The 23066-nt window shown below is 40.4% G+C and overlaps 3 gene segments (V, D, J or C); all 3 read left to right on the forward strand.

The window, feature by feature from the left end:
- The first annotated feature begins 47 nt into the window (after positions 1-47).
- Positions 48-641, forward strand: LOC143136414 (immunoglobulin kappa variable 1-39-like). The segment is given in 2 exon segments: positions 48-156; positions 294-641. Coding segments are annotated over 2 exon segments (372 nt in total).
- A 5007-nt stretch (positions 642-5648) lies between these two features.
- Positions 5649-6410, forward strand: LOC143136412 (Ig kappa chain V region K16-167-like). The segment is given in 2 exon segments: positions 5649-5876; positions 5993-6410. Coding segments are annotated over 2 exon segments (390 nt in total).
- LOC143136504 (Ig kappa chain V region 3547-like) lies at positions 6355-7775 on the forward strand. The segment is given in 2 exon segments: positions 6355-6388; positions 7438-7775. Coding segments are annotated over 2 exon segments (372 nt in total).
- The last annotated feature ends 15291 nt before the right edge of the window (positions 7776-23066 follow it).

Genomic DNA, 23066 nt, shown 5'->3' on the forward strand with positions numbered 1-23066 from the left:
ACTTTGCATTGGCAGCACAGCCTACATGCATCAGTGCTCAGGATGATACTTAAAGATCCTCAACCACCTGAACATCTTGTGAATGAGAACATTTGTGGTATTTTGTAACAATGACCTTCATCACCTTCATCCTGACAATGCTCCTCTGTCTACACGGTATGTATCAACTCTTGTGTTTCTTTAAATGTTTTATTTAAAGCAGCTTTTGATGCTTCATTCAGATAAGAAAACTATTTTATCTAAACAGGTGTATGTGTCATAAGATAAGAACCAAGTTTGAATTTACTCCACAGGATCCAGAGGTCAGTACACTGTGACTCAGACTCCAGCAGTGAAAGCTGCATCTGTGGGGGATACGGCCATTCTGACCTGTAAAGTCAGCAGTGCTGTGTACAGGAATAGTAATGGAGACTACCTTCACTGGTATCAACAGAAGCCTGGAGGAGCTCCTAAACTTTTGATTAAAATAACAAGCAAACCGCATTCTGGAACTCCATCTAGATTCAAAGGGAGTGGATCAAGCACAGACTTCACTCTGACCATCAGTGGAGTCCAGACTGAAGATGCAGGAGATTACTACTGTCAGAGTTACCACAGTGGGCCGGTGTTCACACAGTGATACAGAGGCGTACAAAAACCTCCCTCTGTGAGAATACACATGACTGCACTGCTGCAGCAGAGACGTTCAGCAGGTGTGAGGGGTGTTCAGTAGAGTTGTATATTTCCAAATTCTCATTACCAACATATTCACAAGGTTAAGAAATATATTGTTTATTTTTTCCCCAAATGTTTTGACTACTGTCAGAGTTACCACAGTGGTGTTGTGTTCACACAGTGATACAGAGCCGTACAAAAACCTCCCTTGGTAAGACTGACAGTCGAGTACTGACTTACTGAAGGTGGCAAACGGGGAGGCCTCATATGCAGTCATTAACATAAAATGATAGATGTTTCAGAAGACATTACTACAATCCAATTGTTGTCCACAGTAATCATAACAACATTCCACTAAATAATGATGCAATAGTAAAGGCAACTTGTCTGGTTATGTAGCAAATGGGTTGAGCAAATGGCAAATGATATAAAAATGGTCAAAGTACACACAGTGACATGCACACACACGTGCGCGCGTGCACACACACACACACACACACCTTTATCAAATGCATGAGAATGTTTATCCCCCTGTGAAACTGTATTGTAACAGTCACAGAACTGATGAAATTTGCATGGTCAGAGGTCAGTAGTTTTCCACTCTCAGAATAGACACTTTCTGTTCCCATATGTGCTGCTGCTTCCTGACATTGAAGAACAAATTATACATTGTAAGAGAGTGAAGTGACAGTGACAGAATATGATATAACATGCATGACTATTTGGAGTAGGCCTACACTAATCTAATTTAGGGGGCAGCCGTGGCCTACTGGTTAGCACTTCAGACCTGTAACCGGAGAGTTGCCGGTTTGAACCCCGACTAGTAGGAACGGCTGAAGTGCCCTTGAGCAAGGCACCTAACCCCTCACTGCTCCCCGAGCGCCGCTGTTAATGCAGGCAGCTCCCTGCGCTGGGATTAGTGTGTGCTTCACCTCACTGTGTGTACACTGTGTGCTGTGTGTGTTTCACTAATTCACGGATTGGGATAAATGCAGAGACCAAATTTCCCTCACGGGATCAAAAGAGTATATATACTTATACTTATACTTAATCTGCAGTAAGTGTAATTTGGAGTCTGTGAGGTTATCACTTTATGTATCCCTTTATGTTATTTGTATTCTGAGGAGGCAAATTAGGCAGTGACTAGTATCTGTATTAGTTGCACTTATTGCAGTTAGACACACATTGGCTATCATGTAACATAGCAACAACCTTCCTCAGTCTTGTAGCAGGTGACATCCCTAAGGCAATGAGGTCATCAGCCCAGTACGATGTCCCAGCAGCAAAATCACACGTTGCTCCACAGATCGTTACTGTAATAGGGAAAAGTTCATGTCTTCACTGAAACTTGTGGAAAGTTAAGGTTATTTGATGTTTCACCCACTTTACTGTGAAAATTAGTATTAACATGGGGGAGCTTATTTCTGTGGTGATTAGTGACTGCTTTATTTTGTGGGACACTTAAATCACCTGACAATAAAAGTTTTATTTGGTATATCGGTATTAAGTGGTTCATTAAGCCCAAAACCTCAGGCCACATGGACTGTTTCTGTCTGACAGTTACTCTCATCAACAACGTCCACTAATTCCTGTTTCACCCTCATAGACAGCTATTCAGTGTGTCATAATGATGCAGTGTTGCATTACAGATTACATACATGGTGCATGGTGATGGTGATCCAATCAGTCAATGTTCTTCTGTGTGTGATTGTTGCTTTTAAAATATAGAAGTATAAGTGTATACTATTCAAGGAATAGGACAGGATTGTAATAATCCACATTTGTGTGCAAAGAAAAGCCAATAAATTCACATACAATTTACATCATTTGTAAAGCTTCGGTCGTATCAAGGTCATCATTGCCAAAGGTAATCTGAATACTGTACTGTAGATGTTCCAGTTTGCCTGGTGACCGTTAATAGGAAGTGGTGCTTGTTTTAGTTTTTCGAGAGTATTTGTAACTCCGTTGGTGCAAAACCTGGCAGCTGAAGAGTGAGGACTATTTAGAGAACATGTAATACTTCCAGGGTAAGTGATGGTCCCCTAACAGAACAGTGTTCAGTAGCATTCTAATGGATTATTAATTGTGTAAATATCCTTCTAATATCCTTCTGCCCTCTCTGTAGAGTCCCAATCCCCAGCAGCAATATCTGTTCAAGAAGGAGATTTAGTCTCTTTGAACTGCAAAACAAGCAGTGATATACAGTATATGTCATTGTACTGCTATGTAGCCTGGTACCAACAGAAACTGGCAACAACCCCTAAACTCTTAATCTATTTGACATCAACATCTCAATCTGGGACAACATCCAGATTTAGTGGCAGTGGGTTTCATAGTGGCACCCCTCCCTTCAGATAGACTACGTGTATCTTGTATATGTCTGCATCACATCTACTAACTCCGCTGGTGCGTGAGAGTCCTGTTTGTCCTGTCGGGAGTTATTGTCCGATAATGACAGGCATTCTATACATTATTCCTTACATATTAGATGATGTAATTCTATGCAAGTCTTGGGACACCAACAAAGCCTGAACTAAAACAGGACTAAAGCCATCTCCTCCTGCTGCATCTTTTCTCCTTACTGTGGACATGAAGGGCTCTTTGAACAGGTTACATTGGCTTACTGAATGATGATTGACACCATCGCTCTTTGCATCACACTTTTTTACAATTTTCTATCTTTAATTTAAAGCATAATGTGTCTACAGCTTGGCAGATGACCAATAATAAGAAAGTCCAACAATTCAGTAAAAAGACAGCAACACAAGAGTTCTACAAGTAAGGTGGAAGATATGGCAATATTCCATTTCAGACTGAACTGGCAAATGTGATTTACAATGAAGCACAAAAAGCACTTTCAATTGCAAACATGCAAATGTACCCTTCATTTAGTATTTGTCAGTTTAAGCCATATCAAACATTAATACTACTAATGTGCATGTTAACTATTGTTAAACCTGGATGTAGGAGGGTCTTTCACATTCATGTCATAATTTGCATGGTTATTTTGACTGTACGAGCTGCGTCAGAATCTGGAAACATTTATAGTCCAATGAGTTGAATCCAGAGCAGCAATCTGATATTTTTTGCAATGAACATAACCATGAGTTTTACCTATGTGTATGTATTAGTGCTTCTGATGTGCTGTCAAGGTAAGAAGCTTTTACACTGCATGCCTCAGAAAGAGGAGTTAGTATTACAGTAGTTAAAGTGATTCAAGACAAAAAAGAGATAGAGCCTCAGTTTAACTATTTTCTTTTCAACAGAATCGAGGGGACATATTACAGTCACACAAACCCCAGCAGTGAAAGCAGTTCAAGGAGAGACAGTCATCTTAAACTGCAAAACCAGCAGTAATGTATATACAGGATGGGGATACCCCATATTAGCCTGGTACCATCAGAACCCTGGAGCTGCTCTGAGACTCCTAGTCCACAAAGCAACAACTCTCCTCTCTGGGACACCATCCAGATTCAGTGCCAGTGGATTTGACAGGGACTTCAGTTTAACTATCAGTGGAGTCCAGGCTGAAGATGCAGGAGAATACTACTGTCAGAGTTTCCACTACCCCAACAGTGAATGTGTTCCCAAAGTGATACAAAGCCGTACAAAAACCTCCCTTCGTAAGACCATGCATGACTACATCACTAGTGTACTGACTTACTGAAGGTGGCAAACGGGGAGCCCTCATATGCAGTCATTAACATAAAATGACAGATATTTCAGAATGCATTACTACAATCCAATTGTTGTCCACAGTAATCATAACAACATTCCACATCATTATTTAATAATGATGCAACAGTAAAGGCAACCTGTCTGATTATGTATCAAATGGCAAATTATATAAAAATGGTCAAAGTACTGGATCATGATTACATTTGGACTGGTATAACTTGAGTTTTACACACACACACACACACACACACACACACACACACACACACACACACACACACCTTAATCAAATGCATGAGAAAGTTCATCCATCTGTGAAACTGTCTTGTACCAGTCACAGAACTAATGTTGCAACCAGACAAACTTGAACAATGACATGTTAATATTATTGAAACAGGAAGTGCATGGAAACCATGCAGATTCTAGGTTACAGCAGCGGACTGTTAGGTTAAGTTTATAATGTTGTGGCCATCCACTGAGCATCTTCTGCCCCGCGGCTGATCGCACATCTAGTTTTGTTGGTAAACGGGAAACCCGTCTATAGGGATGATTGACAGCATCATGTGTTATGGCATTCCAAAGTATCCCACGTCCTCCCCATTTTCCTCCTTTTTACTTGTCGCTAAACTCAAACTATCTCTTCAAGGGTGCCTTGTCGCTTATCTCAGCAATATCTGCTATATGCATGCCAGGGTCACAGCCAGTTACCAAGCCGAGCAGGTGTATTGCTTGAACCATGAATCAGCCCATCATATGTTTTAGTTCAAAACTTTTGAAAGCAAACTCAGCTCAACTTTATGAAGATGGCGCAACTGTTCACAGTATTTTAGCTGTGAGCACAAAAGCAGTCACTGGTTGAAAACCCTTAATTAATCCAAAGAATGTTGCATATATGCTAAAGCAACATAAACAAAATAGAAACTAGAATCACCAGTCTAAAGTGCTCTATGTTTGCATGCATATTTTCAATTTAGTGTGTCTTGTTCTAGATGCAAGCGACACTAAGAAGTCTATGGGTGCCACTAAGATTGGCATGGATAACCTCGCGTGGCTCTGAAAATGGATTCCAAACGTTCAGCCACCTAACATAGATTACACTTAACCTGAAACATAATATGAACAGTCACCTTTTAAAAACTACTTGCATGCATTTAACATCTGAAATATTTTCTATTTTTTATCATACATTAAGTATGTCAAAAACATGTTTTCTTTTTTCTGAAAATAATTTCAGATTTGATCAGACTTTCTTAAAACGGCCTTAGTTGAAATTCAGCTTCTCAGTGGTGAAAAGAAGCAGGCAAATGAGTGTCACTGGAATGTCAGAACTCTGATCATCCATCTACACCTGATTTGTCCAGGAGCAGTATTTGCATAGAAGGGCACTTTGCATAAATTAAAAATGTCCGTGTACTCAGAAGGTTTTTAGTGTGACCTGCTATTGGGCTCTCAGACAGCTTGGTTTAGGTCATTCTTGATGATGAAGTCCAAACTGATCATGTTGTTTAAAGTAATATTGCTCTGGACACTTATCTACATCCAAGGTAAGATGCACAGCTGTTAATAATATTCATGACTGAAAAGAGCAAGCTTGCATTTTTAAAGACACTCTACAGAGTTATTATGAATGTGTGTGTTTTTTGTTTTGTTTTGTCTTCAGAATGCAGGGGGCAGTACACAGTGACTCAGACTCCATCAGTATTACCTGCTGTTCCTGGACAAACAGTCACCCTGAGCTGTAAAGTCAGCAGTAATGTTGCTGGCAACAACTATCTGAGCTGGTACCATCAGGTATCTGGAGAGCCTCCTAAACTCCTGATTTACCGTACTAGCACTCTCCAGTCAGGCACTCCATCCAGATTCAGTGGCAGTGGATCTGGAAGTGCTTTCACTCTGACCATCAGTGGAGTCCAGACTGAAGATGCAGGAGATTACTACTGTCAGAGTTTACATGTCCCAAGCGGTTATGTGTTCACACAGTGATACAGAGCCGTACAAAAACCTCCCTCTGTGAGAATACACATGACTGCACTGCTGCAGCAGAGACGTTCAGCAGGTGTGAGGGGTGTTCAGTAGAGTTGTACATTTCCCATTTCTCAATACCAACATATTTACAAGGTTAAAAAAATCATCCACTGACATTATTTATTTTTTTGAAATGCATTTATTTACATAAAGATGCATTAGTTCTATGTTACATAAAGCATTTTGTGTCTTCAACATGCCCAAACTATTTATAATGATACCAAAATACACACAAATGTTTTTCAAAATGTGAAGACTAGAGTCAGAAGTCTTCAGTCTCAAACAGCGCCTAGATTCAGAGACTTTCATTTGACTATCAGTGAGTTTTAGATGAAATACAAAATATGACTGCAGGAGGGGACACAGTGGTACACAGAGGCTGTACAAACAGAAGCAGCACAAACACCTCCCTGACTCAGAGTACACATGACTGCTCTGCTGATATATGGACCTGTTGCAGGAGCTAGGAGATCATGATTTAAAGTCCTGGCTTGATAAAAATGTCCAAGACTATAACTTATACTTCATGTTTTGAAGAGAAAAGAAAAAACAACAACAGATGAAGTAGTTTATCCCACATGACCCACACAACTAAATGGCTGCTGCATCATATCAAACTCACCATACTGTAAGTCCAGTAAAGGCTGAGATCTCAGGATCCAAATACTGTCAAGGGGATCATGGTGGAGGTGTAGTTCCATGTCCATGAATCAGCATAAAATCTCACTAACACTTGATTACATTGTGTTGATGTACTAGACATGTCTGTCCCCCCTCCCCTCCAAACAAGTCTGAAAAATTATGATGAGAAAACATTACCCAGCCAGCATTAGTGATGTTTTCAATACGTTCCTGATACTTAAAGATCCTCAACCACCTGAACATCTTGTGAATGAGAACTGTGGTATTTTGTAGCAATTACCTTCATTAGCTTAATCCTGACAATGCTCCTCTGTCTGCATGGTATGTATCAAATCTTGTGTTTTATTCGAGAGCAGTTTTTGATGATTCATTCAGATAAGGATTTTAAGCAAGGTTATGTGTCATGAGATAAGAACCAAGTTTGAATTTACTCCACAGGATGCAGAGGCCAGTACACTGTGACTCAGACTCCAGCGGTGAAAGCTGCATCTGTGGGGGATACGGCCATACTGACCTGTAAAGTCAGCAGTGCTGTGTACAGGGATAGTGATGGAGATGACTTGCTTTACTGGTATCAACAGAAGCCTGGAGGAGCTCCTAAACTTTTGATTAAATATGCAAGCAAACCACATTCTGGAACCCCATCTAGATTTCAAGGGAGTGGATCAAGCACAGACTTCACTCTGACCATCAGTGGAGTCCAGACTGAAGATGCAGGAGATTACTACTGCCAGAGTGCCCACCATACTGGCAGTGTGTGGGTGTTCACACAGTGATACAGAGGCGTACAAAAACCTCCCTCTGTGAGAACACACATGACTGCACTGCTGCAGCAGAGACTTTCAGCAGGTTTGTGAGGGGTGTTCAGTAGAGTAGGACATTTGTAATAGTTTGCACTATTAAAAATACTATGTAAACATAGTGTAGTACATTTGCACTAGTAGGTAATACATAAAGTAGTACATTACCAAGAAATGTACAAGGTTACAAAACATCAACTTGCATTGTTTGTTTGTTTTTCTCCAAATGCATTTATGATGCATTACTTCACTGTGATTCATTTTCCACAAAAACACAAAATGATTATATCAACACCATAGTGTCATTTACCACTTTACTTTGTGAAATAAGAGTATAGATGCCTAAGAGTTCAATATTTCTGTTAGCCTAGTAAGTCTGCAACAATGAGAACAATTGTCTTCTCTGTGTAAGGTAGGTATCTTCTAAATCATCTATGTTTTCCTGAATTATGTTTTTTAAACTTTTATTTACATAACAAAGCTGTTTTATCTAAAAGTGTCGTAACGATTAGAGGTGTACAGTAAACTAATTTGAATTTATTTTCACAGGATCCAGAAGTCAGTATATAGCGACTCAGGCAAAATCTGCATCTGTGGGGGTTATGGCCATTCTGACCTGTAAAGTCAGTAGTGCTGAGCACAAGGGTGTTCATGGAGACTATTTTACTGTCATCACAGGACAGGACAAGCTCAACGACTATCTGCTCTGGTACCATCAGGTATCTGGAGAGCCTCCTAAACTCCTTATTTACATTACTAGCACTCTCCAGTCAGGCACTCCATCTCGATTCAGTGGCAGTGGATCTGGAAGTGCTTTCACTCTGACCATCAGTGGAGTCCAGACTGAAGATGCAGGAGATCTCCTAAAGCTCCTAATGCTTTCTTTGGGTTGTTGCGCTGGAAAGTACCCCTGACCTCCTCCACAGTTATGGAAATTCTGTCAATGTCAGAAGGTTTAATGGTCTTAACTATGTTTACACATTCCTTGAGGTGCATGGGCAGAAGAATCAAAACAACAGAAGAAATCATTTAGCTCATTTGCAAACATATATTCTTTGCCAGTCACAATGGTTTTTATTTGAGGAGGACATCACAGTAATTTGCTTCATATTGTCTTTTGGGGTTTCTTTCTTTGAACGTCTTCTCCAGCTGATTTCTATGTATCTGTTTGGCTTCCCTTAGTTTGTTTGTTAAATCCCTCTCCAATTGTTTGCATTTGATAGTATCTTTGTTTTTAAAGTATGAGTATATATACTCTTTTTTTTTATTTTATTTTTTTAAGAATATTTTTTGGCCTTTTATGCCTTTAATTGACAGGATAGTAGAGAATGACAGGAAGTGAGTGGGAGAGAGAGTCGGGGTGGGATCCGGAAAGGACCACGGGGCAGGAATCGAACCCGGGTCGCCGGCGTACGGTGCAGGTGCCCCAGCCAGTTGCGCCATGGCTGGGGCCGTATATATACTCTTTTGATCCTGTGAGGGAAATTTGGTCTCTGTATTTATCCCAATCCGTGAATTAGTGAAACACACTCAGCACACAGTGAACACACAGTGAGGTGAAGCACACACTAATCCTGGCGCAGTGATCTGCCTGCTACAACAGCGGCGCTCGGGGAGCAGTGAGGGGTTAGGTGCCTTGCTCAAGGGCACTTCAGCCATTCCTACTACCGGTTCGAACCGGCAACCCTCCGATTACAAGTCCGAAGCGCTAACCAGTAAAGGCCACCTTCCTTGAGTTTATTGTATTGTATTGTATGTCAGGTTGCCTAGTAACGGGGACACTGGCCAGATGTGCCGCTCCTTTTGGCCTATTTTTGTTTGATTAATGATTTGTTTGTTGTTTAATTTGTTTGTTTGTCTGTCTGTGCTAGTCTTGGGTATGCTGGCGAGTCACGCCGCTCCAGTTTAGCACATAATTGTTTTTGTTTGATTCTTTGTTTGTAAACTCCATTACAGCAAAACATTGTTTGATTCTTTGTTTGTAAACTCAGGGCATTGCTGTAAAAGTGCTTAATGCTCAGTCAATTTCCCCTGAATAAAAAACGATTGATGGTGATGCATAAGGAAGCATACAGAAAAAAACAGACTTTGTACATCATCACCTTCTTGACATTATGATGTCATTATCATTGATCATGTTGTGATGTAGCAGAACCTTGCATGCAACATTAAAAGATCACTTCACCAGAACAAACACTCAATAGGATACAGTAGAATTGCAGAGCAAAATAATTATTCACAAGTACACTACAAGAGCATCCGTGATATTTGGTAAGTCTTATATTTTTATACTTTGCCACTCAACTCAGAGGAACCCACCCATCTTCGATATCAGTGCTTAGGGGTAGCCTTTGCTTTTTTTGTCTTTAATGCCTGATTATTAAATTCTCAGATTATGTTTTACACTGGTCGGGATGCAAGTCACAAAACAGGCACATTTTTACTAAACTAAACTAAATAATGATTATTGTATGGTTACTTACTGTCTAGCAGATGGTCTCATTCAAAGCAACTTACAGCAGTTTGTCAGAAAAAAAGCAAACAGGTCATATAAAAAAAAGCTATATTTAAGTCATCGTTTGGACTTAGGAGAGGACCAATGGAGAACTGAATCGTAGTGCTGAGATAGGAGTGTGCTGATTCAGTGGATTCTATAGTAAGGAATTTAAATCTAATTGTGGCAGTTCAAATAAAGAAAAGGACCCATTTGGCAACCTATTATAGATGCATACAGCAATGAATGCTATTAGACAGCCATTTCACTTGAACACACCATCACACACAAATGACTCCCTTTCTTGTCATTATGATGTCATAATCATCCAGCACTGTGTGATGGAGCAGAACCTTGCTCACTTCACCAGAACAACCACTGAATAGGATACAGAAGAGCAAATGTATTTTTCACAAAAACCTTTTGAAAACTAGAACATCAGTGATATTTGGTAAGTTTGACAGTAGCATTATTTGGGCTAGGCCTATTTGTTTATTGCTATTGCTGGTGAATGTAGTCTGGTCTGCATAGATACTTTGTAATTCAATTTAAGACCCCGCCTTTCAAAAAAAGTGCTTAGCGCATGGCCTTTGCTTTTTTGTCTTAAAATGCAGATTATTAGATAGGGCATTAAGCCCTTATTTGAATGATGGGCAGTGCAAAGTCTTAACTCTAACTAACACTAATTCAATAACTAGGCAAAATCAATTCGCTAATTTGACACCAAATTTAAGACCAAACGCTCATGAGTAAGTTCAATACTCCCATTTACCATTTAATTTTTAAAGCTCATGTATGACAACTTGCTGTTTGATAGCCATTGGACTTTCTGTCTTAAATTAGGGCCCAGTGTGTTATATCCATGTCATAATCATCCCCCGTAATATACCAGATCACCACACTGAAAATACCAGTAAACAAATATCTATCTTGTTGCTAATTAATGTTAAATTAATTTCAATACAACTGAAAGAAACGTCCTGATATGAAGAATTGTACTACTTTATAGTCAGAAAGCCTGAAATGTTTCTAGGACCCATCAAACTGACATTGATGACCCTTGTGTTACACCTTGAAAGTTGAACTAAGTTCACTAATACTACTAAAAGCTGCTTGCAGGTGGTCTGGGTCATTTTGACACAGGTTACCATAGTGTCATTATGATGTCACAAGGCAACAATATGTCATGTCAGAAGCTTGCATTTGAAACTACTTTATAAGCTCATTTTATAATAATAATAATAATCTTTATTTATATAGCACTTTTCAAAACAAAGTTACAAAGTGATGTACAATATCAACATAAATGAAAATGCAAATAAGACATAATAATATATATAACAATCAAATAATATATACTAATTCAATTAGAACTTAACATAAATTTGAAAAAGGAAAATAAACTTACACTGAAATAAAACTTACTGAAATAAAACTTGACACTGAAATAAAACTTAGGATACTGAAATAAAACTTGGCACTGAAATAAAACTTAATGAAATAAAACTTGACACTGAAATAAAACTAACTGAAATAAAACTTAATAAACTTAACACAAAATGAAGTATATTACTTAAACAAAACTATGGAAGGCTTGCTTGTAAAGATGAGTTTTAAGGAGGGATTTAAAAGTGCATACTGACTTGGCTGACCTGATTTCATCAGGCAGGTCATTCCAGAGCCTAGGTGCCCTGACACTAAATGCTCTCTCCCCTTTAGTTTTACTTTACCAAAGTAAATGTGACAAGAGGACACAGAAATCTCTCTCTCTGAATATATCTGGAATTTAACTTCTTCTCCTCCTCAGACCTTAAGATGACTCGCACACGAGTCCATCCTGAGCCCGTAAGTCATGTCTATGGCCTTGTTGATTCCTACTGAATATTCTAGAACTAAGTTACTGCTGTTGCTAATTACATGAAAATTCATGCAGCCTGATGCATTTTTGCAGCCTGATGAAGGAAGCAGCCCTGAAACAAGATGGACACCTGTGGTATGTAAAACGTCAATGTAGAAAGTGTTGGGTGATGTACATGATATGTAGATGATTTGGTTGATCAGTAGTGTTTATAAAGAATACACATAAACTGCATTAAAATGAATGGATTAAATTTAACTAAATTTGATCAAATGAAACACAATTTCACTGAATGGAAGAGAGGCCCAGGGTATTGCATTGCAGAATCTGTGTTTGAAAGTGTTTGTGGCATGGCAGGTGGAGAGAACCCAACTGGACAACCGTCTTCTCGGTATCTTCAAAGGCAGCTTTCTCGGAGCAATGGGAACGCATCGGAGGAGTGAACAACAAGTACGTAGAGAGGGCTCTGTGTGCAGATGGACATGATGTCTTGCAGTATGATGGGGGGGGGGGGGGGGGGGGGGGGGGGGGCATTTGGGCTTTGCCAGATAACACTTATTGACAACAGTGTCACACATGAATCTGATTTTCATTTTTGTCTCTCTGAAACAGATTAGAACACATGACGGCAGTACATCCTCATCTTCCTCTAGTTCTATTCATGAGCCAGTGTGGGAGCTGTGCCCTACAACGAGAGCTCTACCTCGACCCGCTCCACCTACGCAGCCCAGGTTGGCTTTTGCCGTGCAGGCTGCTGGCACCAACACACAAAATGTGACATGTGGATGCCAAGCAGGAGTTCAGCTCCAGCCACAGCTTGCACAGATAATATTCCCTGGACCGTCAGCCCACTGCTCAAATCCATGCCCGGTGATCATCCCGTTCCCAGTTGTGCCATGTCATCACAGGGCATCCCGCGCTGAAATGCTGGGAGAGATGGAGGACAAAGAAAACAAACTCAAGAAGGAGAGCCAAGCAGGAGTGAAGGAGAGGGACAAGGAGATGGCCGATGCTGCTGCTCGCCTGTTACAACGAGGCTCAGAGCGCACGTCACACAGCTGTTCCTCGGCACAAAAACCTAAAAAGAATTCCAAGATGAGCAAAGGAAAAGATGTTGCTGCTCAACCTCTGTCCAGTGGTTGGAAGCGCACATCAAAGGCTCCTCTTCCTCATAACCATGTCACTCAGTCAAGTGAACAGGTCACATGTCACACGTGGAACAAAACTGTCCCATCCTGCCAGTTATCACCACAAAGCAGACAGGAGAAGCTGCCCCCCTCCAAAAACTCCCATGGAGGCCAGTCAGGCTCTGACTCTCTCATCTTAAACTGCTCCTCTATCCAAGGCAAGTGTGCATGCCCCCACCAGTTCATGTCTGTTGCAGACATACGTTTCAGAGACCCATCGCATGAACCACCCACCACCTTGAGTTGTGCGTCCACTCTTAAACCTGCGGCCAGGAGGAATGGAACACAGTCACCACCAGTCAGAGTGAGTTCAAGTTGATGAGTTTTGATTTTGTCACATTTTAACTAGTGTGACAACTTTTGGCTGGACTACGCTATATAAGCTATATTAAAAGAATAGATGCATGGACAACTTATTAAGATGTTCTGACTTCTACCAGAAGAGCCAAAAAATAAATGAAAGGTAGTGAAAGTTTGAGGGCAGAATGGTCCACTCTACGTTTAGCCATAGAATCCTGTGTAATCTGTACAGCATAGCTGCATAGCTTTGACCCCCAAACCATAGTCATGACAAATTATTATTTAAGACACAATCATGTTTTTAAATGTTTTTGTTTGTTTTTCAGGCAGCGATGGATAATAATGTGGAGAGTGAGGGGGAGGACAGTGACAGTGAGGACAGCAGCAGTGATGATGAGGAAGATACAGACAAACTACCTCCAAGTGACACCAACAGTCACGCTGTTCCCAAACCATCCCACATCACTGGGAACATGGATGACCAGCGCCTCACATATTTACATAATATGGTACTGACCACTGAGAGGAAACTGGAACTGGTGAGAGAACATAAGAAAGATGCAAAGGCATCTTACAAAAAAAACAGTGACCAGCTGGGAGTGAGGTGGAGAGTCTACCAACAGAGAAAGAAGTTCCTAGCGCCAGACCTGAAAAGATGGATAAAGGAAGAGCTGAGATGGCTATACAATGTCATGTGTAAGGACTGGAAGAGGCTCAAACAACAGCTGAAACAGGAGAAAGCCAACCTGAGAGAACGCTTGTACATGTACAAAAAGGACCTGAAAGAGGAAGAGAAGAAGGAAGAACAGAGGCAGAGGGCTCTCGAGAAAAAACGCCGGGAAAAAGGAAAGGAAGAAAAACTCCAGCAGAAAAAGTTACAAAGGGAGGAGGAGAAAAAGCGTCAGAAGAGGCTCGCGCAGGAGAAAGAAGAGAAAAAAGCAGAGATTGCGAGAGCACGTATGGAAGAGAAAAGGAAGGAGCAACTGCAGAAGGAGGAAGAGAAGAAGTTAAAGAGACAGCGTGAATTTGAAGAGAGTTTGCACAAAAAGAACAGGAGAATGACAGATAGAATGAGCAGATATGACAGAATGTGCTCCTGGATAAGAAGACATAATCCGCTGTGACTGTCTTCGCCCTAGAAGGCAGACGCAGGGACGAAGCGGCAAATGAGGGTAGACCTGTACTAGTAGCAGTGGGAAAAGGAAAGGGGGGACAAATTGTTCTGCTGAGGATAGAATAGCTGGACTTGGTACTTCATCCTCACCAAAGTTGTGGAGAAGATGAGGACACTGCTGGAACACTTTCCACGCCATCCTTTTTCCTATTCCAGTGAACTGACTGGTAGTGTCACATCCAGTGATGGCATGAAACGCCAAAAGACCATCAAGAATCTCATTTGACATTTTAATATCATGCACTTTAATGTAGTGTGGTTTCTTGGCAGTTCCTGCTTTCATCCAAATTTCTGGGCTCAGCAGGTTGCAAACACAAGATGCAACAACAGTACATCTGTGTCACTGCACTAAATGATGAGCCTCTCATACCCTTTGGTTGTGGGATCATGAGGTTGTGCCTTCATCTTCTCCACAACTTTGGTGAGGATGAAGTACCAAGTCCAGCTATTCTATAACTATAAGTATACTCTTTTGATCCCGTGAGGTAAATTTGGTAAATCTGCATTTATCCCAATGCGTGAATTAGTGAAACACACTCAGCACACAGTGAACGCAGAGTGAGGTGAACCACACACTAATCCCGTCGCAGTGAGCTGCCTGCAACAACAGCGGCGCTCGGGGAGCAGTCCACAGATGCCCTTACCAACCAGTTGTGGTTGGCACATGAAGGATGGAATGCTTGTCCCCCACCTTTTAACCAAAGAACCTGTACAGGCCAGGTGCTTGGAGCTGATGATATGTGGATGCAAGGAAAGTGGAAGTCAGTGCAGTACCAGGCAGTGTAGATGTCAAAAAAGTGGAATATTTTGTAGTGGGGCATGTGGATGTGCCTGTGCAGCTCGGTGCAAGAATACTCAGGTACTCACATCATTGGGGGCCAAGCAGCGAAGCTGCGAAGGCACCCATTGTGTTTCTATGATTTCTTATTATTATTATTGGGGGCCAAGCAGCGAAGCTGCGAAGGCACCCATTGTGTTTCTATTTGTTCTTATTATTATTGGGGGCCAAGCAGCGAAGCTGCGAAGGCACCCATTGTGTTTCTATGATTTCTTATTATTATTATTTAACATCTTTCCTCCGCCATTGGAGTCTATGGCAGCCCATAGAACCGTCTGGTGAAAAGTTGTGAAATTTGGCACACTGATTGAGGACAGTCTCATGAATAATTTCACCAAGTTTCATATCGGCACCTTGAGCGCTCTAGCGCCACCAACAGGCCAAAGTTGGACATGCGTTCACGCACGTAACTTTTGACCCGTATGGCCGATTGTCAAAAATGAGATATCGTTGGAATCCTTGGGCCAAGCCGAGTTCAACGCACCCTATGACGTCATTTTCCGCCATGATGGATTTTCCGCCATTTTGGATTTAATCAAAAACACTAAAAAGTTTTCACAGGTCACAAATTTTGTCCAATTGACACCAAACCTGACACACATGATCTTCAGACCAAGCCTCACAAAAGATACTCCTTTTCGTCTTCGGAACTAAAACGGTTCGCCCGTAACAGCCAATCAAAATTTGCGGCAAAGCCGCCAAACAGGAAGTGAGCTCATATCTCAGCAACCCATTAATCTATCATAACCAAACTTTGTACATGGACTCAGGACCCAATCAGGGGGACGCTCAAGAAATCTGGTGACCTTTGACCTCTAGGGGGCGCTGTAATTTAGAAACATGCCTTTTGGCCTGTAGCTGCTGTTGTGCTTAGAATTAAAACACACTAGTGGTGTCTGGTAATACAGTTGGAGGTCCTTAGGCCGACCCAAGCCAACTTGTGATGTCATCGTAATTGATTCAGCCGCCATATTGGATTTAATCAAAAACACGTACAAGTTATCGCAGGTCACAAATTTCAGCGGATCCTCACCAAAATTGCCAGAGACCATCTTCAGACCATATCCTATCAATATATTGCTTTCTGGAACAATTGACAAAAGCATTCGCGCGTAACAACCAATCGAAATTGGTGGCGAAGCCGCCAAACAGGAAGTGAGTTCATATCTCAGCAACCCTGCTATGTATCATAACCAAACTTACTACATGGATTCATGACCCCATTAGGAGGACGCTCAAAAACTTTGGTGACCTTTGACCTATAGGGGGTACTGCAATTAGCAATATTGCATTTTGATCTGTAGTTGCTGATGTGTTTTATTGATTTTTTATTTTTTGATGTGAAACTGATGACAACATGTTCCATCCAGTTCATTCTAATGCGTGCGTGCGTGCAAGGGCGGGGCAGGACGGGGTGGGACGGGCTGGGATGATTAGGTGGGGGGCTGGCTGGCGGAGGCGGTGGCAATACTCAGCCCTACAAAATCAGCTATGTTTTGATGTGACACTTGTTGAAAGTGTTGATCGCGGGTGTCTGCTGAGTTCTATCTTGTCGCCGTGGCTACTCCGGCCTATCCTGCTTGGCCCCCTCATTGCTGCTTGCAGCTATATTTGGGGGCCAAGCAGCGAAGCTGCGAAGGCACCCATTGTGTTTCTATTTGTTCTTATTATTAGGGGTCCGAGCAGCGTAGCTGCAGGAACCCTATTGTTTCTGTACCGTTCATTTTTTGGCCAAAATTCTGTAAAAATCATACTGCAGCCTAAACCGTAACTCCAAAACTCTTGAAATTTTCAGGTATGGTTACCAGTACCCCCTTCTACCCATAACCCAAAATTTGGGGTACTGCACCCAAAGGTGGCGCTATTGAAAAAAAAAGTTAATTATGCTTATTTCTCCTTACCAGATTCACCTAGACTCAAAATTCTTTCATAATATTAATCTCTAAACTCAGATGCATCTTTTTGGCCCTGGTCTTATGGTCTACAAATGTTTACTTTTTCCACAATTTCATGGAAAAGCCAAACATTATAAAAAGTTTCACACTCTTCAAAAATAATCGAATCTTCACCAAAATTCTCACAGACAATGTTTAGACCAAGCCTCACAAAAGTTATCGCTCAGAATTTTGATATTTTGTTCCATTTCAGAGATATAGGCCAATAAAGTTAGACCACTTAGGCCTTTTTTCCTAGATCACCTATATTCCTATAAACCGTAAGTCCTAGAAACTTGACATTTTCAAGTATTGTTACCAGTACCCCCCACTACCCATAACCCAAATTTGGGGTACTGCACCCAAAGGTGGCGCTCTTGTCAAAAACGCTTATTTCTCCTTACCAGATTCACCTAGACTCAAAATTCTTTCATCGTATTAATCTCTACATTCAGATGCATCTTTTTCACCCTGGTCTTATGCTCTAAAAATGTTTACTTTTGCCACAATTTCAGAGAAAAGCCAAACATCATAAAAAGTTTCACAGGCTTCAAAAATTATCAAATCTTCACCAAAATTCTCACAGACAATGTATAGACAAAGCCTCACAAAAGTTATCAAAAGAATTTGGATACGTTGTTCCATTTCAGAGATATAGGCCAATAAAGTTCGACCACTCAGCCCATTTCTCCTATATCACCTATATTCCTATATGAGTAATTTTTTTTTCTTGGATAACAACCATACAACCATCATTAGGTGGATACCATTAACAGTGCACATTTTCAGATATGTACTCTTTTTTATAAAGCCCTTAATTCTATTGTCAAATGTATGCTAGGAATTTTCTTGATGTTGTGTGTTTGCCAACACACATTTTCACCATTTGAATGTGACTGCTCAATGTGTATGATTGTCAGTGGCTGAGTGGGATAATGCCTAGTGCTGGTGTTTGTTAGGTTGAGAGTTCGAATCCTGCTAGAGCTTTAGGCTCAAGATGCACATGCTATTGGTTATTGAAGATTCACACTATTGAACAGCACCTGAATGACATCAGGCAATCAACATTCACACTCATCAGTTGCCAAGAATCAGAATGCCGAGACACTCTATGACATTCAGGGGAACTTCTTTGTTTACTATTTTTCCTTCATCATTAAGTCTATCATATTTATATTTAATCTATTAGTGTTCATCTCTACAAATGTCTAATCGCCCCTCCATGCTTGGAGTTTTTCTTGTGTGTTTACCAGCACACATTTTCACCATTTGAATGTGACTGCTCAATGTGTATGATTGTCAGTGGCTGAGTGGGATAATGCCTAGTGCTGGTGTTTGTTAGGTTGAGAGTTCGAATCCTGCTAGAGCTTTAGGCTCAAGATGCACATGCTATTGGTTATTGAAGATTCACACTATTGAACAGCACCTGAATGACATCAGACAATTAACATTCACACTCATTAGTTGCCAAGAATCAGAATGCCGACACACTCTATGACATATAGGGGAACTTCTTTGTTTACTATTTTTCCTTCATCATTAAGTCTATCATATTTATATTTCATCCATTACTGTTCTTCTCTATAAATGTCTAATTGCCCCAGAATATCCAAAAGTTTTCAGGTGTACTCTTTCAGGAAAGCCCTTCATTTTATTGTCAAATGTATACTTGGAGTTTTTCTTGTGTGTTTACCAACACATATTTTCACCATTTGAATGTGACTGCTGAATGTGTATGATTGTCAGTGGCTGAGTGGGATAATGCCTAGTGCTGGTGTTTGTTAGGTTGAGAGTTCGAATCCTGCTAGAGCTTTAGGCTCAAGATGCACATGCTATTGGTTATTGAAGATTCACACTATTGAACAGCACCTGAATGACATCAGACAATTAACATTCACACTCATTAGTTGCCAAGAATCAGAATGCCGACACACTCTATGACATATAGGGGAACTTCTTTGTTTACTATTTTTCCTTCATCATTAAGTCTATCATATTTATATTTCATCCATTACTGTTCTTCTCTATAAATGTCTAATTGCCCCAGAATATCCAAAAGTTTTCAGGTGTACTCTTTCAGGAAAGCCCTTCATTTTATTGTCAAATGTGTACTTGGAGTTTTTCTTGTGTGTTTACCAACACACATTTTCACCATTTGAATGTGACTGCTGAATGTGTATGATTGTCAGTGGCAGAGTGGGATAATACCTAGTGCTGGTGTTTGTTAGGTTGAGAGTTCGAATCCTGCTAGAGCTTTAGGCTCAAGATGCACATGCTATTGGTTATTGAAGATTCACACTATTGAACAGCACCTGAATGACATCAGACAATTAACATTCACACTCATTAGTTGCCAAGAATCAGAATGCCGACACACTCTATGACATATAGGGGAACTTCTTTGTTTACTATTTGTTCTTCATCATTAAGTCTATCATATTTATATTTCATCCATTACTGTTCTTCTCTATAAATGTCTAATTGCCCCAGAATATCCAAAAGTTTTCAGGTGTATTTTTTCAGGAAAGCCCTTCATTTTATTGTCAAATGTGTACTTGGAGTTTTTCTTGTGTGTTTACCAACACACATTTTCACCATTTGAATGTGACTGCTGAATGTGTATGATTGTCAGTGGCAGAGTGGGATAATGCCTAGTGCTGGTCTTTGTTAGGTTGAGAGTTCGAATCCTGCTAGAGCTTTAGGCTCAAGATGCACATGCTATTGGTTATTGAAGATTCACACTATTGAACAGCACCTGAATGACATCAGACAATTAACATTCACACTCATTAGTTGCCAAGAATCAGAATGCCGACACACTCTATGACATATAGGGGAACTTCTTTGTTTACTATTTTTCCTTCATCATTAAGTCTATCATATTTATATTTCATCCATTACTGTTCTTCTCTACAAATGTCTAATCGCCCCTCCATGCTTGGAGTTTTTCTTGTGTGTTTACCAATACACATTTTCACCATGTGAATGTGACTGGCCAACATGTAGGATTGACAGTGGCTCAGTGGGATAATGCCTTGTACTGGTGATCCTTAGGTTGAGAGTTCAAATCCCACTTGAAGCATTAGTGGGTTGTGGATGTTAGCATACTACAATAGAATGCTGTTGGGTTGTGGAGGATAACACACTATAACATTACAGCTACTTGTCAATATGGACTTGTAGTGCAAGGCAAGTATTACTGTATAATTATAAGCTGTAGCCTATAATTATTTGTTATTCTTATAATATTTGTCATTTCTTATACTTATTTAGTCGGCTCTTCCACTTGACAGAACAACTCTATATCGGTTAAGGATGTCACGCATGAAACAATGCTGCAGAAACATGAAAATACGACTTTGAGTTTAGTAGGCTATAATTTTCAGTTCCTGTTTATCTATTGCACAATGGGTAATAATTTAAAGGAATCATGTTGCAGTCTTGTAAATAGTGACCCTGCAAGATCCCTAGTCATTGCAAAATCATAGTCTGTGACTTAAAACTCTACTACTTGTCTTTAGATGTGAGAGGGTCTGAGACTGTAGTCTTTCAAAAATCTTTTCCAAATCTTTGCAAATCTTTCCAAAGTTTACCCGCTGGGAAACCCTGTAGCTCCGGAGCAGGGGCTCAGACCAGGATAAATTGTTTGCTCGCCCTCACTTCGCTCTTTTGTTCATCTCAACCCAGCACTCCAGTGTGTCCTGCTCTGTGTGCGTCTTTGAGTTAACGTAAGTCATCACTTTAATCACCCTCACTATGACTTTTTTGATGTTTATCAGTTTGTAGAGTAGCTCTGCCATCATGTGTAAAGTTAAGGTCTTTGTTTGTTGGTTTGGTGTGTTGGAGTCCCATGTGAGAGATGATTAGGTGATGTTGGTTGACTTGGGATGTCAAGTATTGTTTAGTTGTACCTTATATAGCCTTATGATTTCAGTTTATTGTTCAAATGTCAATTGGTTTGTTTGTGAGTTGGGATCTGTACTGATTTACCCCATTTCACTGATTACTCCATTTTCTGTTTGTTTCCTTTTTGATGCAGCACACATACAAGTAAAGAACAAAAGAACAGATGAATTGAAACTCAAATAAAGTTAACTTGTGTTGCACCGAAACCTGCCATCTTCGTGTCATCACTCCATACCATTGAGCCTTCTGAGTCACACCATTGAACAGCACCTGAATGACATCAGGCAATTAACATTCACACTCATTACACACTGCTGGTGTTTGTTAGGTTGAGAGTTCGAATCCTGCTAGAGCTTGAAGCTCAAGATGCACATGCTATTGGTTATTGAAGATTGACACCATTGAACAGCACCTGAATGACATCAGGCAATTAACATTCACACTCATTAGTTGCCAAGAATCAGAATGCCGACACACTCTATGACATATAGGGGAACTTCTTTGTTTACTATTTTTCCTTCATCATTAAGTCTATCATATTTATATTTCATCCATTACTGTTCTCTATAAATGTCTAATTGCCCCAGAATATCCAAAAGTTTTCAGGTGTACTCTTTCAGGAAAGCCCTTCATTTTATTGTCAAATGTATACTTGGAGTTTTTCTTGTGTGTTTACCAACACACATTTTCACCATGTGAATGTGACTGCCTAATATGTCGGATTGTTAGTGGCTCAGAGGGATAATGCCTAGTGCTGGTGTTTGTTAGGTTGAGAGTTTGAATCCTGCTAGAGCTTTAGGCTCAAGATGCACATGCTATTGGTTATTGAAGAGTCACACCATTGAACAGCACCTGAATGACATCAGGCAATCAACATTCACACTCATTAGTTGCCAAGAATCAGAATGCCGACACACTCGAAGACATATAGGGGAACTTCTTTGTTTACTATTTTTCCTTCATCATTAAGTCTATCATATTTATATTTCATCCATTACTGTTCTTCTCTACAAATGTCTAATTGTCCCAGAATTTCCAAACGTTTTCAGGTGTTCTCTTTCAGGAAAGCCCTTCATTTTATTGTCAAATGTATACTTGGAGTTTTTCTTGTGTGTTTACCAATACACATTTTCAGCATGTGAATGTGACTGGCAAAGATGTAGGATTGACAGTGGCTTAGTGGGATAATGCCTTGTACTGGTCATCCTTATGTTGAGTGTTCAAATCCCACCTGAAGCATTAGTGTTAAAATACTGTTGGGTTGTGGAGGTTAGCATACTAGAATAGAATGCTGTTGGGTTGTGGAGGTTAGCACACTATAACATTACAGCATTACAGCTACTTGTCAATATGGACTTGTAGTGCAAGGCAAGTATAACTGTATAATTATACGCTGTTTATCTTATTGACTCCGACACAGAACCCACCACCACAAATACAATTCAATTCTGTGGGAAACACTGCCTTCCATTATCAAACCCTTCATCTTATCCACAACAAATAAATAGTCCTGTAGAATCAAGTATTGTTAGAATACTGTTGGGTTGTGGAGGTTAGCACACTATAATGTTACAGC

This window comes from Alosa pseudoharengus, unplaced genomic scaffold (assembly GCF_046254945.1).
Source record: "Alosa pseudoharengus isolate Yale_2024_CS ecotype anadromous, Long Island Sound unplaced genomic scaffold, YU_APseudo_1.1 YU_APseudo_1.1_scf_20, whole genome shotgun sequence".
Taxonomy (NCBI): Eukaryota; Metazoa; Chordata; class Actinopteri; order Clupeiformes; family Clupeidae; genus Alosa; species Alosa pseudoharengus.